Source organism: Pituophis catenifer, unplaced genomic scaffold (genome assembly GCF_029215685.1).
Source record: "Pituophis catenifer annectens isolate HBS135680 unplaced genomic scaffold, rPitCat1.0.hap2 SCAF_3, whole genome shotgun sequence".
Taxonomy (NCBI): domain Eukaryota; kingdom Metazoa; phylum Chordata; class Lepidosauria; order Squamata; family Colubridae; genus Pituophis; species Pituophis catenifer.
In genome coordinates this window covers 190,459,154-190,472,702 of record NW_027256883.1, presented here as the reverse complement: position 1 = coordinate 190,472,702, position 13,549 = coordinate 190,459,154, and the positions used below count along the sequence as shown (strand labels likewise).

At 39.8% G+C, this 13,549-nt stretch overlaps 1 protein-coding gene across 1 annotated transcript in view; it reads left to right on the top strand.

The window, feature by feature from the left end:
• The window catches only part of RBPJL (recombination signal binding protein for immunoglobulin kappa J region like), a 36,285-nt gene that overhangs the window by 12,964 nt on the left and 9,772 nt on the right, over positions 1–13,549 (top strand). The window contains exons 4-7 of the mRNA XM_070941117.1: positions 773–882; positions 7,463–7,637; positions 8,695–8,841; positions 9,833–9,945. Of these exons, the coding sequence (XP_070797218.1) occupies positions 773–882; positions 7,463–7,637; positions 8,695–8,841; positions 9,833–9,945 (545 nt within the window). The remainder of the gene's footprint in view (positions 1–772; positions 883–7,462; positions 7,638–8,694; positions 8,842–9,832; positions 9,946–13,549) is intronic.

Genomic DNA, 13,549 nt, shown 5'->3' with positions numbered 1-13,549 from the left:
GTTCTGGAGAACCGGTAGCAGAAATTTTGAGTAGTTCAGAATTCTAAATCGAACCAATAAATAAATAAATAAACGGGCAAATACCACCTCTGGCTGGTCCCAGAGTCTGGTGGGAATGGAGATTTTGCAATAGCCTTCCTCCAGGAGTAGGGAGGGAATGGGGATTTTGCAGTATCCTTCCCCTGCCATGCCCACCAAGCCATGCCCACCAAGTCACATCACGCCCACCAAGCTACACCCACAGAACCGGTAGTAAAAAAATTTTGGATTTCACCACTGAATACAATCCTTCCATTCCCCACCCACCATCCTATCAGAACCTACCCCTCCATCTCTCCACTACCCAGTCTCAACTGTCAGTAACCTATCTTTCCATTCCACACACACCCATCAGAACTGATGAAGCTTTTTGGATGCAAAGTGAAATGTTTTCTTCTTCCTCAAGGAAAAAACAATCCAGTTGCCTTTTGAAGAAGAATGGGGAAAAAGCACCTTTGAGACAACTATGGCCTGGATGACTGAGAATCTGAGACAGACATTCAACCTACTAAAGCTAAATAGGGCTGTTTTATATTGGGTGCAGGTTTTGTTCCATATGGGAAGAAAGAAAGAGTAGAAATGCAATATTGTAACATAAATAGCTGGCAGATATTACAGCATATATAGAAAAAAGAAATGCAGAGTTCTTTCAGCTTTCATTCCTTCTTATTTCTAGATGCGTAGAATGGTGATGTGACATTTCTGTCTCCTTTTTTTTTTTGTCTAGACAAAGATGTAACAGGGTCCAGTTCCCAGATATGTGGGTATATAGGACTTGATAGCATGGGCAGTAGCCATGTAGAAATGCAGAAGCTAAACTTTGAAGAACAATTGGATTCCAAGGTAAGCTGGCTCAAATATATATATATAGAAATAGTTGTTGTTAGTTGCGAAGTCGTGTCTGACCCATCGCGACCCTATGGACAATGTTCCTTCAGGCCTTCCTGTCCTCTACCATCCTCTGGAGTCCATTTAAGCTCACTCCAACTGCTTCAGTGACTCCATCTAGCCACCTCATTCTCTGTCATCCCGTTCTTCTTTTGCCCTCAATCTTTCCCAGCATTAGGCACTTCTCAAGTGAGTCCTTCCTTCTCATTAGGTGGCCAAAGTATTTGAATTTCATCTTCAGGATCTGGCCTTCTAAATAACAGTCAGGGTTGATCTCCTCTAGGACTGACTGTTGTTTTTTTTTTGTTTTTTTTTAATTTGATTTATATGCCACCCTTCTCCGGAGACTCAGGGTGGCTTACAATGCGTTAAGCAATAGCCTTCATTCTTTTGTATATTTTATACAAAGTCAGCTTATTGCCCCCACAAACTGGGTCCTCATTTCACCTACCTTAGAAAGGATGGAAGGCTGAGTCAACCTTGAGCCTTGGAGAGATTCGAACCAGCAGAAATTGCAGGCAGCTGTGTTAATAACAGGGTGCACTAAACCACTGTACTATCAAGCCTCTTAAGGTTTGATCGCCTTGCAATCCAAGGGACTCGCAGGAGTCTTCTTCAGAACCATAGTTCAAGGGCCTCAATTCTTTGACGCTCATCCTTCCTTATGGCCCAACTTTCACAGCCATACATAGAAATAGTAGCAATGATTAAACTGCAGGTAAGGGGGGGGGAGCATTTTACAGACCAACCTGGCAGTTAGCAGCAGCTGCCAAAATCCTCTGAAGATCAGATGTGTTAAATGCATCTCAGAATGTAATGCACACTTTTTAAAAGAAACACTGCCTTTGGGAAAGCTGATTATTTTTGGCATTTCAGCAAGTGCAGAACGGAAGCTAACCTTTTCCTCCTTATTATGGTTCTGATGAAAATTCTTTTGGATTGTGAAAAAAAAAATTCTCCCTTTAAGTGCCAACAATAAATACTTTTGTTAATACAAAGAGCAGTTCAGGACAAGGATTTTGTTCAGGACAGCAAGACAGGAGGCAAAATAAATTGTCCTTTTCCACACTTGCTTTAAAGGATTTTATTAATGCAATAAATGCAAGACATCTTTATCATCATGCCTAGTTTGAGCTTTTCTTATTTATTCTCTTGGGTTTTTTTATTTAAATAGTCTTTTATGTTATATACAGAAATATAATTTTAAAAATCCTAATATATTATTAAAGTTAATCTGATAAAATATTAACTTTCAACATTCAGGAAATCTCAAAAGACATTAAAGTAAATTGCTCACATGAATTACCTAAATATATCTGAGAAACTGATTTATAACTAGTGTCAAAAAGAAGTGTATGGCTGGTACATTTCCAAACAGAGGGTACTGCACAATCAGGGCACTGTTGCAAAGAAAGGTCTCTTTCCTTGTGACCATACAATGCACTCTCATGTTAGTCAGTGAGCTAAAAATACTTGAAGAACAGGGAAGTTCTGATTCTACCCAGAAGTAGCTAAATTCAGATCCCTTAGTGAGCTAAGGGCCTAGTGTTTAGTGAGCCCTACTGCCGCGTAACGGGGTGAGCTCTCATTACTTGTCCCAGCTTCTGCCAACCTAGCAGTTCGAAAGCACATAAAAATGCAAGTAGAAAAATAGGGACCACCTTTGGGGGGGGGGGTAACAGTGTTCAGTGCGCCTTTGGCGTTTAATCATGTCGGCCACATGACCACGGAGATTTCCTTGGGCAGTGCTGGCTCTTTGGCTTTGAAACGGAGATGAGCACCGCCCCCTAGAGTTGGGAACGACTAGCACATATGTGCAAGGGGAACCTTTACCTTTAGTGAGCTAAAATGTTAATTGTTACACATGGTTCTTTTTTATTGACCACAATTGGACCCACAACTGCTAAGTGATGCAGTTGGTAAGTGGAAAATCATTGAGACTGTGCTTACTTCAGCTGTGCCTTTTTCCCACTCCCCTGTCCTTTGGCATGCTCATCCTGGTGCTGGGATAATTAGCAAGAAAGGAATTTATGCGTGTATTTACATTCATTGGAGAGAAGAGGATTACAGGAGAGTAAGCAGGCACACAAGGGGGAGTATACATGGAAAGGAATGCCCTAGCTGTTTGCCAAACGAGCTGCTTAGGAGGCAAACAAAAGCCTTTAGTGTAAAATGGATTAGGGTCTTGTCAATTTCAGGCAGCAGCTGAAGCCAGGCTGCAAAACAAAGCAACTCAGGAAGAGATCACTTGTTTAGGCAATATCTCTGGTCTCTTGGGGTGAGAGGAGGAAAAAATGGGTCAGGCACAGGACAAGAGTGCTGACTGTAATGACAGACATAAAACTGAGTGATGCTTCGAAGGTCATATCAATAGCAATAGCACTTAGACTTATATACCGCTTCATAGTGCTTTTACAGCCCTCTCTAAGTGGTTTACAGAGTCAGAATATTGCCCCCAACAATCTGGGTCCTCATTTTACCCACCTCGGAAGGATGGAAGGCTGAGTCAACCTTTAGCCTGGTGAGATTCGATCTGCCAAATTGCAGCTAACAGTCAGCTGAAATAGCCTGCAGCGCTGCACTCTAACCACTGCGCCACCTGGGCTGTGCCACCTCAGCACATAAATGTGCACCTTGATTTCAGTTATTTTTTTAGCGTCATTGTAACTTCAATGGTTGCTGCATGAGGCAGTTCAGTTAAATGAGGTCTACCTACATATACATCAAAGCCATTCAAACATCAGCTAGTTCCTCAGAGTCCTTCATAAAACCCTTAGCCCAATTACTCTTTTTCTGTACTATTTTCCTGCATGTGACAACCATAAAAAAATGTAACCTTTTATGGGGCTTCAAAGAAGCTCATCTCTCTTTGCTGTGTCCTTTGATGTTCATGGCAGTGGGAGGTCTGCCAGAGATTACCCTGGAAAGCCTGATCCTGATTGCTGCCAAGTAAAAGTGCCTTCTTTATTGGAAGATAAAGAGGGAAAGAAAACACTAGAGTGGGCCCCCCAAGATCAAGAGCGAGAGAGATCTCTTGGCATCTTTTTAATAGAACAAAAATGTCTGCAGCATTATCACAGCCCTGGAAGAATGCAGAGGCCAGAAGAGGGCCAACCGAGCTACAGTAGCAACCTTTGTGCTTCCAATGTTTAACTCATTGTAAAAGCAAAGCCTATCAGAACAGAGAAAGCGCCAAGATGACTGGGAACAGTAAACCTAGGAGGCTCTTTGCCAGAGGTCTTCAAACTTGGCAGCTTTAAGACTTGTGGACTTCAACTCCCAGAATTCTCCAGCTATGCTGGCTGGAGAATTCTGGGAGTTGAAGTCCACAAGTCTTAAAGCTGCCTGTTCTGACCTAGGCTTCCTGAGTCAGTAAAACCCATGAGTAGTCCCCAAAACCTGTTTTATTTTAATAGCTGTGAATTCTGTTCATTCACAGATGAGTCCCAAATAGTTGTAAAGAGTCCTTCGGGATAAGGCTGATAATCACCCATCTTTATCTCCCTTGACACGCTACCAAAGACCTAATTGGCAAAGCCACACAGAGTCCAGAATCAAACAGAGCTTCAGACTTTAAACTATACAGAATTAACAATGTTGCTTCCTGCAAAGGCCCAAATGCCTTTGCTCCTCTTTTAAGTCTTATGGGAGGGATTAATCATCTCCAAGGCTTACTCCCAAGTTGTCCTTTTTGTTTTAACTGTTCTTGCCTTCTGGCAGCTCTGTGCACACGTGCAATGGGAACAGGCTCCCCCTGTTCCTCTGCCTCGCTGAGGTCCGACTCTGGAGGCTCCGGAGGCAGCATGTACAGTACCTCCCAGATGGCCCTTTCTCTGCCTCCGATGCAGAGCCCTCGTCCAAGCCTTCCCCAGACTCCAGGACTGGCCCATGTTCCTCCCCAGCCTCCTCACTGTCCGACTCTGCTGCCAGCTCCCCAGGCTGCTGGTGGACCACAACACTGCCAAGTTTGGGGACCCCTGCTCTTTGCAGTCAGAAAAGCAAATACGTATGAATACGCCTTTCCATTTGGATTTCCCTAACTGCTAAGTCAATAAAACATCTACGAGACCCATATTTTGCATTTCACCTGTAATAACATCCCTAACCCACCTCTCCCTTTATATGAACCACAAAGGCTTTGAAATGGGGACTATTATAAACTTCAGTGGGAGCTACTTGATCCCATATTTCGTTCTCATGGATGACAAACTGAGCTCATGTTAAGAAGGGACCCTCTAAAAGCTGGATGACATAGAGTGAGATCTTTCAAACTAGTTCCTTTATATTTCTTAATTGTACACTTATTCACAATATTTGGCAAGGAGGTTGTGTAATTTGGACTTCAATTACTGCTGAATTTTTTTTTAATCTGATAAGATTCTTGCTTAAGTCTTATTCTGCTTCTTATTCTTACTGACAACATTGTGATCATGATTATATTAACCATTTAAACACACCACTTTGTTCTTTACTAATGCTTTATAATGTTTTGTTCTGCCCCTTTTGTGCTTCAAAACTTCCATTTCAATCTTTTGAAATAGAATAGTATATTCAGTTAAATGTATCACTTTGCTTACTCTGGACACTGGCTGCAGGAATTAGAAAGGCTAAAGTGCTGCTGGATTAGAAAATGGGAGACCAGAAGTTATTGTTAAATTAAATTTTATTTAATCATTTTAAATCTATTTTAACTTCTGTGTACGAATGTTTTATATTTGGCTGTTCACCGCCCTGAGTCCGAAAGGAGAAGGGTGGTATAGAAATCTGAAAAATAAATAAATAAATAAATAAATAAATAAATAAATAAATAAATAAATAAATAAATAAATAAATAAATAAATAAATAAATAAATAAATTGTTGTCTCTTAGGCATGACAGTTGGCTTAATACCATGGGTCAGACACTTTTTCTAAGCCCAGCTGACCTCTCAGTGTTGTTGTTGTGGGGAAAACAGGAGGTGGGAACATTATGTACACTATCTTAAGTAGCACAAAATAAAGCCGGACTACTAGTAGTAAGCCATTGTGATTGGTTGGTTGTTGTGATGATAGGTTATTTAAAGAATCCCTGCTAAGTCTTCCTGAAATAGAAATGATTATTAAAACGATTAATGATGGTATATCTTAAATTTCTCCAATCTGGATACATGCAAGATCTATAGAATTCTCCAGTGAGCACGGTCATTCCTAAGAATTCTGGGACTTGAATTCACACTTCTAGAGAGTGCAGAGTCTCTGGGAGTCTGGTATAATTTAAGGGTCATTCGGATCATTTTAAGGTTTTCATTTCTTCTCTTCCATTTCTACCTCCAATCGGCTAATTTTTTTGGAAACGTTACAGAATGCTGGAAAACCTTTCTACCAGCAGGGTAAATGGAAAGAGTGTAAATCTCAAAGGCAACACTTTTGTGTATATCATCTTTCTTCTGTGGGGAGGAACCTTTGCAGAAGAAGGAAAAGCTCTATATTTAGCCAAGGCCCGTATGAAATAAAATATTAATAGCTCTGCCACTTGAACAGTTATTGCTCAATAATGCTCACATATTTTATTTATTTATTCATTGAATTTATGTAGCCGCCTATTCGCCCATGGCGAGTCAAGGTGGCTTACAGAATATAAAACCACATTTAAAACAATAAAACTAATAAAAAGAATCAAATAAATTAATATAATATAATAAAATCACCCACCCCACTCCCCGCCCCAGTGACAGCAGATCATACGAACCATTTAATGGGCTCAGGCCCGCTCTGGGTTCCCCAGGCCCTCTGGCAGAACCAGCTCTTCAGCGCCTTCCAGAAGAGTACTAGAGTGGGGGCCATTCTAATCTCTGGGGGAATGGTGTTCTAGACAGAGGGAGCCACCACAGGGAAGGCCCTTCTTCTGGGTCCCACCAGAGAACTTCCAAGTGTTATTTACTCCAATGCCTCCAGTTATTTGTCTCCCCCAGTGAATTGGTGTTACTGTCAGCCATTCAAAATAGACCAGACCAGGAAACCAGAGCCAAGCAGGCCAATACAGTTTTAATATAGCAATGGCAATAGCACTTAGATTTATACATCACTTCATAGTGCTCTACAACCCTCTCTAAATGGTTTACAGAATTAGCACATTGCCTCCAACAATCCTGGTCCTCATTTTACCAATCTCAGAAGAATGAAAGGCTGAGTCAACCTTGAGCAGGTCAGGTTCGAACTCCTGGCAGTGGGCAGAGCTAACCTGCAGTACTGCATTCTAACCATTGTGCCACTATGGCTCAGATAATATATTCTTGAAAGTCTGAATGTCCTTCTCCCTCCCTCTCTTTAGCTTCATGAGAACTATGGAGAATCTTGTCTGAGATATTTTCTCAGGTTACAATTCTTCTCTGGACTCAGGTTTCTTTAATCTGATGACTAACAGATCTTCCTGTTCCTCAAGGTTATTTCTTCTTCCCATTATGCTAATCTATGTCAGGTTATCATCCCTAAACCTCAGATCTCAAGCCCTCCTTCCACTTCATGCCAATCAATATCCCCTCCTCCTTTAATGTAGATATTCAGCTGCGCCAAAGCACTCTACATCTCAGACTCTGACAAAAGGAAACACTTCCGGCTAGCCCTGAAGCTGTTCTTCAGCAATGGGCAGGAGATTGGCACATTCCACAGCAAGCGGATCAAAGTGATCTCCAAGCCCTCACAGAAAAAGCAGTCCCTGAAGAACACAGACCGTAAGTCTTTCCATGAAGAGAAGTTGCTGTAAGTCCTTTGGGATGGCCTTGTTGGCAGGAGAGGTGGTAGACTGGAATACATTAAAGAAGGTACTAGTATATTAAGACAGGCTAGTGCATAGGACATGGTTGCTTTGCTTTGACATTTCAGAGAATAAAATCAGGTAGCCAGAGATGGAAAAGTTCTCCTTCTGAGCCTTTGGAGAGGTGCTGTCACTTAGAACAATGATGGGGTGGTAGATGGTGCTTAGGTAGCTTCTTATGTTAAAGCAGATAACACAGAGCAGAAGAGCTGCAGGCCAAGGGACCAGCTAGAAGTGCAAAGCTAGGGTCACAATGACAGCATCTTTATCAATTCACATCAGTGTAGAACAATCCTACCTGGGTTGTTCAGTTTAAGCCCATCTGTATCTACATGCCTAGGACTGCAATATCAAGATAACTACCGTATGTTTCCATCTATAAGATGGCCCTATGTATAAGATGCCCCCATCAGTGGTGGGTTGCTACCAGTTCACCTCGGATTGGGCGAACCAGTAGAAGCGGCGGGAGGCTCCGCCCACCCGCCCAGATGTTTCTGTGTATGCGCGCACACATGAGCAAACCAGTACCAAACAAAACTGAAACTCACTTCTGGCCCCCATGTATAAGATGCACCCATGTTTCATGTAGCTTCTTGTAGTAAGCACACTACCAGCCATCGCTGTGCAGAAGCCATCTTGTTAGAGTAAGTAATATAACAAGAACAGAAAATGCATCACAGGAACAATAGAGATGAAACCTAGAGTGGCAATGTGATACAGGAAACAACTACAATAAGAGAGGAACGATAGAGCTGCATATAAGAATAGAGGCTCATCCGGCATGTGCAGTCTTCTCCTCTCGGCCTCTTGTGTATAAGACGTCCCTCCATTTTCAAGTAAAGTTTTTTAAGAAAAAGTAGCAACGTATATATGGAAAAGTACGGCAATAAAAATCTAAATATACACATAAAATCTCCAAACTTGTTTCCCCCCCCCTCCCTCCCCCCCTCTCTCTCCCACTTGCAATTTCCTAGTGTGCATTTTATCTGGATCAAAGGTCTCTCTCTTCAATCGCCTGCGCTCCCAAACTGTCAGCACTCGCTACCTTTTTGTCGAGGATGATGCCTTCACTGCAAGTGCCCGGCAGTGGGCAGCATTCACACTTCATCTAGGTGAGGCTGGTTTAGGGCAAGCAGAGGTTTAATCCTTCATGCTGGAGCCTAACTGCAAATCTGTTTACCCAATTGCTTATTGACATTTTGACCTTGAGTGGTTTAATGACTATCAAAATGGAGAAAGGCTGAATAAACTTTGATACTGACGTGAAAGTATACATTATGATTCTACGAGATTGGGCTTAAACCTCCAATAAGCTTTGGAGACAGGTGATTTAGCGTATCACATTAACATCTGAAATAGATGTCAGTTTTCTAAAAGGAATGGATATAACATTGTTACCAATACTAGGAATAGGGACATATATCGTGTTTCCCTGAAAATAAGACCCTGTCAAGTGCTTGGCCTTATTTTCAGGAATGTCTTATTATTTTGGGGCGCGTGGAGCAAGATGGGGCTCCTCTTGTCGTCTTACCTGATTTCCAGCTCTGTCTCCCTAACCCTAATCAGAGGAAATGGCGGGGACCAACTGCGCATGCATTTAAATATTTTGGGGGAGGGCTTATTTTCAGGGAAACCCGGTAGTATATAAGTGAAGTCATGAAAGTCAAGAGATGTCACCACATGGTCATCGAAGCCATCTTGCCTTTTTTGATCTCCCTTGCAGATGTCCTTGATTGTGAAGTTGCTCTTCCATTTCTGGAAATGCGATTATCATATTGTTTAAATAACCTTTCCAGAGAAGGCAATTATCAGGTTGGAGTATGCTGGCTGGGAGTTCTAGGATTTATATTCCAGTACATCTGGAGGGTATTGCTTTCACTAAACAATGCTTGTTAGCAGCTTGATAGCCAGTTGATATCTTTTTTTTAATAAGAACTTACATAGATTAGTGTAATAGATGGGACCAAAATCACATTATATTTCAAGCAGCATTTTTAAAACCCACCTTGTCATTCAATACAGTGCTGTGGTTAAGTCCAGTTCCTGCTCCTTGTCATCATCTTTTAGTCTTTCTCTCCCTTTGTTTTTCTCTCCTTTCCTTTTGTTATGCAGATGAGTTCTGTTCTCAATCCCAAGGCGGGTTTCCACTGCGGGAAGTCTACATTCGGTATGGTTCCAGAGTACGGCTTATCTGTACAACTACTGGGCTAGCACTGCCTCCTCTGGTAAGGTTTTTTTTTTTTTTTTTTTTTTTTTTATTGCAAAAGTTTTACAATTACATTTTCACCCCTTTTTTCACCCCCCCACCACCCTCCCACCCTCCCCAAACTTCCCATCCTCCCTAACCCTCCCCAACCCTCCCCCCCAGACTTCCCTATTACATACTCATAACTAATAACACTAATAAATAAACCTGAACCCATCCCTCCCCCTATATAATTTTTCCTCTTTGTCTCTTTACATTAAAATATTTCTAATACATTATTTTCAAATAAAAGCTATTTGATACTTTCTAGTTTGGTATTTGTTCTGAACATATTCTATCCACCTTTTCCATTCCCATTCATAAGTCTCTTGTGAACAATCTTTTAAATACGCTGAAATCTTCGCCATCTCTGCAAAACTGGCCATCTTCAAAGTCCATTCCTCGATAGTAGGCAAAGCTTCATTCTTCCAGTATTTACCTATCAACAATCTTGCTGCTGTTATCATATACAATATTAGTTTTATTTCACCCCGTGTAAAACCCTTAACTATACCCAATAAAAACAATTGTGGAGAAAATTGAATTTTTTTCTTCAAAACATTCTGCATGACCCACCAAATTTTTATCCAAAAAGCCTTAACTTTCCTACAGGTCCACCATACATGATAATACGTAGCATCCAAACATTCGCATCTCCAACATTTTGGCTGAACATTAGGGTACATACATGACAACTTTTTAGGATCTAAATGCCATCTATAAAACATTTTATAAAAATTTTCTCTCAGGTTTTGCGACTGTGTAAATTTAACATTCTGAACCCAAATTTTTTCCCAAGTTTCCAGCATCACTGGTTCTTCAAAATTCTGTGCCCACTTAATCATACAATCTTTAACTAATTCCGTTTCTGAATCTCTTTCTAACAAAACATTATAAAGCCTTTTAATATGCATTGGACCTTTCTCTCTTATATGTCTAACCAATTCTTCCTCATGCAACATAATACCAGTTTTTTGGTCCTCTTTCCATCTCATTTGTAATTGATTATATTGTAACCAGGTTAAATTAATCCCTTCGTCCAACAGTGTCTGCAATGTCTTCAGCTGCCATCTGCCCGCATCTGTAAAAAGAACCTCTTTATATAAAAACCCCCCGAGTGACATTATATTTGTATTCCACAAGGTATGACCAAGATCCAGCCATAGCGGTATTTTATAATCCCATTTGAGTCGGTGCTTCTTCCAAACTTTCATCAAGGAGTCTCTAAGTATATGACTTTTAAATACTTTATCCACTTTATTTTCATAGAATAAATAAGCATGCCATCCAAATTCAAGATCAAAACTTTCTGCATTCAATATTCCAGCCTTTTTATTTCCAAACCAGTCACTTGTTAAAGTTAAAGCTGCTGCATCATAATATAACTGTAGGTTTGGGAGTTTAAGGCCTCCTCTTTCTGGAACATCTTGCATAATTTTCAATTTCACTCTCGGCTTTTTCTCGTTCCAGACAAACTTATTCACACCAGACTGCCAGACTTTCAGTTGTTTGTCACTTTTAAGCACCGGAATCATTTGGAACAAAAACAGAAATCTTGGCAAAATATTCATCTTAACTGCTGCTATTCTTCCAAGTAAAGACAGTTGCAGCTTTTTCCAAGTCTCCATGTCTTTCTGAACCTCTCGCCACAACACCTCATAATTATTTTGAAACAATTTCATATTTGATTCTGCAACCTGAATTCCAAGATATTTTACCTTAGGTACAATTTCAAAACCTGCCCTCCTTTCAAGCTCGTGTTTACGATCTTGTGTCATATTCTTAACTATCATTTTAGTCTTTTTTGAGTTCAGTTTAAAACCTGAAACTCTACCATAATCTTGTATAATGTCGTTCATCAGGATTATTGATTCCATTGGTTGTGATAGGGTAACAACCAGATCATCTGCAAATGCCTTTATTCTATAATCCTCTTGCCTTATCACTATACCTTTCAAAATTTTTGAGTCCCGTATTGTATTTAGCAAGACTTCCAATGTTAATATAAATAAAAGTGGGGACAACGGACATCCCTGTCTTGTTCCTTTTTCAATTTTAAACTCTGTCGTCAAACTTCCATTAATAATAATCTGTGCTTTTTGCTCTTGATAAATTGCTGAGATCGACTGTATAAATTGGTCCCCAAAGCCCATCTTTTTTAAAGTCTTTAGTAGAAAGTTCCAATCCACTCTATCAAAGGCTTTCTCCGCATCCAAAAAAACCAGCACTGCAGAAATCTGTTTATTCTTATCAAGATATTCCAATAAGTCTATTACTTGCCTTACATTATCCTTCATATATCTGCCCTCAATAAATCCCGCTTGGTCCTCATGAATTACTTTTTGGATTACTGGCATCAACCTGTTGGCTAATACCTTCGCATAAATTTTATAGTCTGTGTTCAAAAGAGATATTGGTCTGTAGTTCTCTGGTTTTTTAGGACCAACTTGTTCCTTTGGTATCAGAGATATATAAGCAGTTGTCCAAGATGGGGGTATTTTACCCCCTTGTTGAATATTGCAAAATAAGTCTCTAAGTTGTTCCACCATTTCAGCTTGTAAAGTTTTGTAATACACTGCAGTCAAACCATCCGTGCCAGGAGCTTTGGCTGTTTTTAGCTGCTTAATTGCTGCTATTATCTCCTCCTCTGTTATAGGATAATTCATTCTTTCCTTTTGTTGATCAGTAATTTTTGTAACTCTCTTATCCTTTAAATATTTTTCTATAAGTCCATTCTGCACCTCTTCTTTGGCATATAATTTAGTATAATAATCCACAAAAGCTTCTTTAATTAATTTTTGTTGAAAAATTTCTTTCCCTCCAATGTTAATACTATCAATAGTCCGTATACTTTGTTTTTTCCTCAGTGTGTAAGCCAACCATCTGCCCGGTTTATTGGCATTGCAAAATGTATTATGCTTCGCGTATTGTAAACTTGTTGCAACTTGTTCCGCCATAAGCATTTGAAATTGGTCTTTCAAAAGTTTTATAGCACTTCGTATTCTTTCATCTGTTGGGTTTTTAATAAGTAATTGTTCCTTATTATTTATTTCCATTTCCAACTCAGATCTTTTCTTTTGTCGGAACAGTCTATGTTTAGAATTCATGTAGATAAGTACCCCTCTCATATAAGCTTTACTAGCGTCCCAAACAATTTCAATTGGGGTACCTTTATTCAAATTTATCTCAAAAAATTCTTTCAAATGCTTTTTAAGTTCTATTGTATTTTTTTCATATCTAAACAAATTCTCATTTAATCTCCAAGAACGTCTCTCAACCTTATCCATCTCAATTTCTATCCATACAGGGCTATGGTCAGTCAAAGTTCTTGGAAAAATCTTTGTTCTTTTTGTCTTAATAAGTAGATCATTTGACAACAGGATAAAATCAATCCTAGAAAAAGATCTATGTCTATCGGAAAAGAAAGTGTAATCCAATTCATTTGGATTATGTATTCTCCAAACATCTTTTAGTTCCATATCTTCTTTCAAATCAAAAAAAGTCTGCGGTAGTCTAATTCTAGACTTTGCCAAGCTCTTTTTGTCTAATTTAGAATCAATTACTCCATTCCAATCTCCCATAAA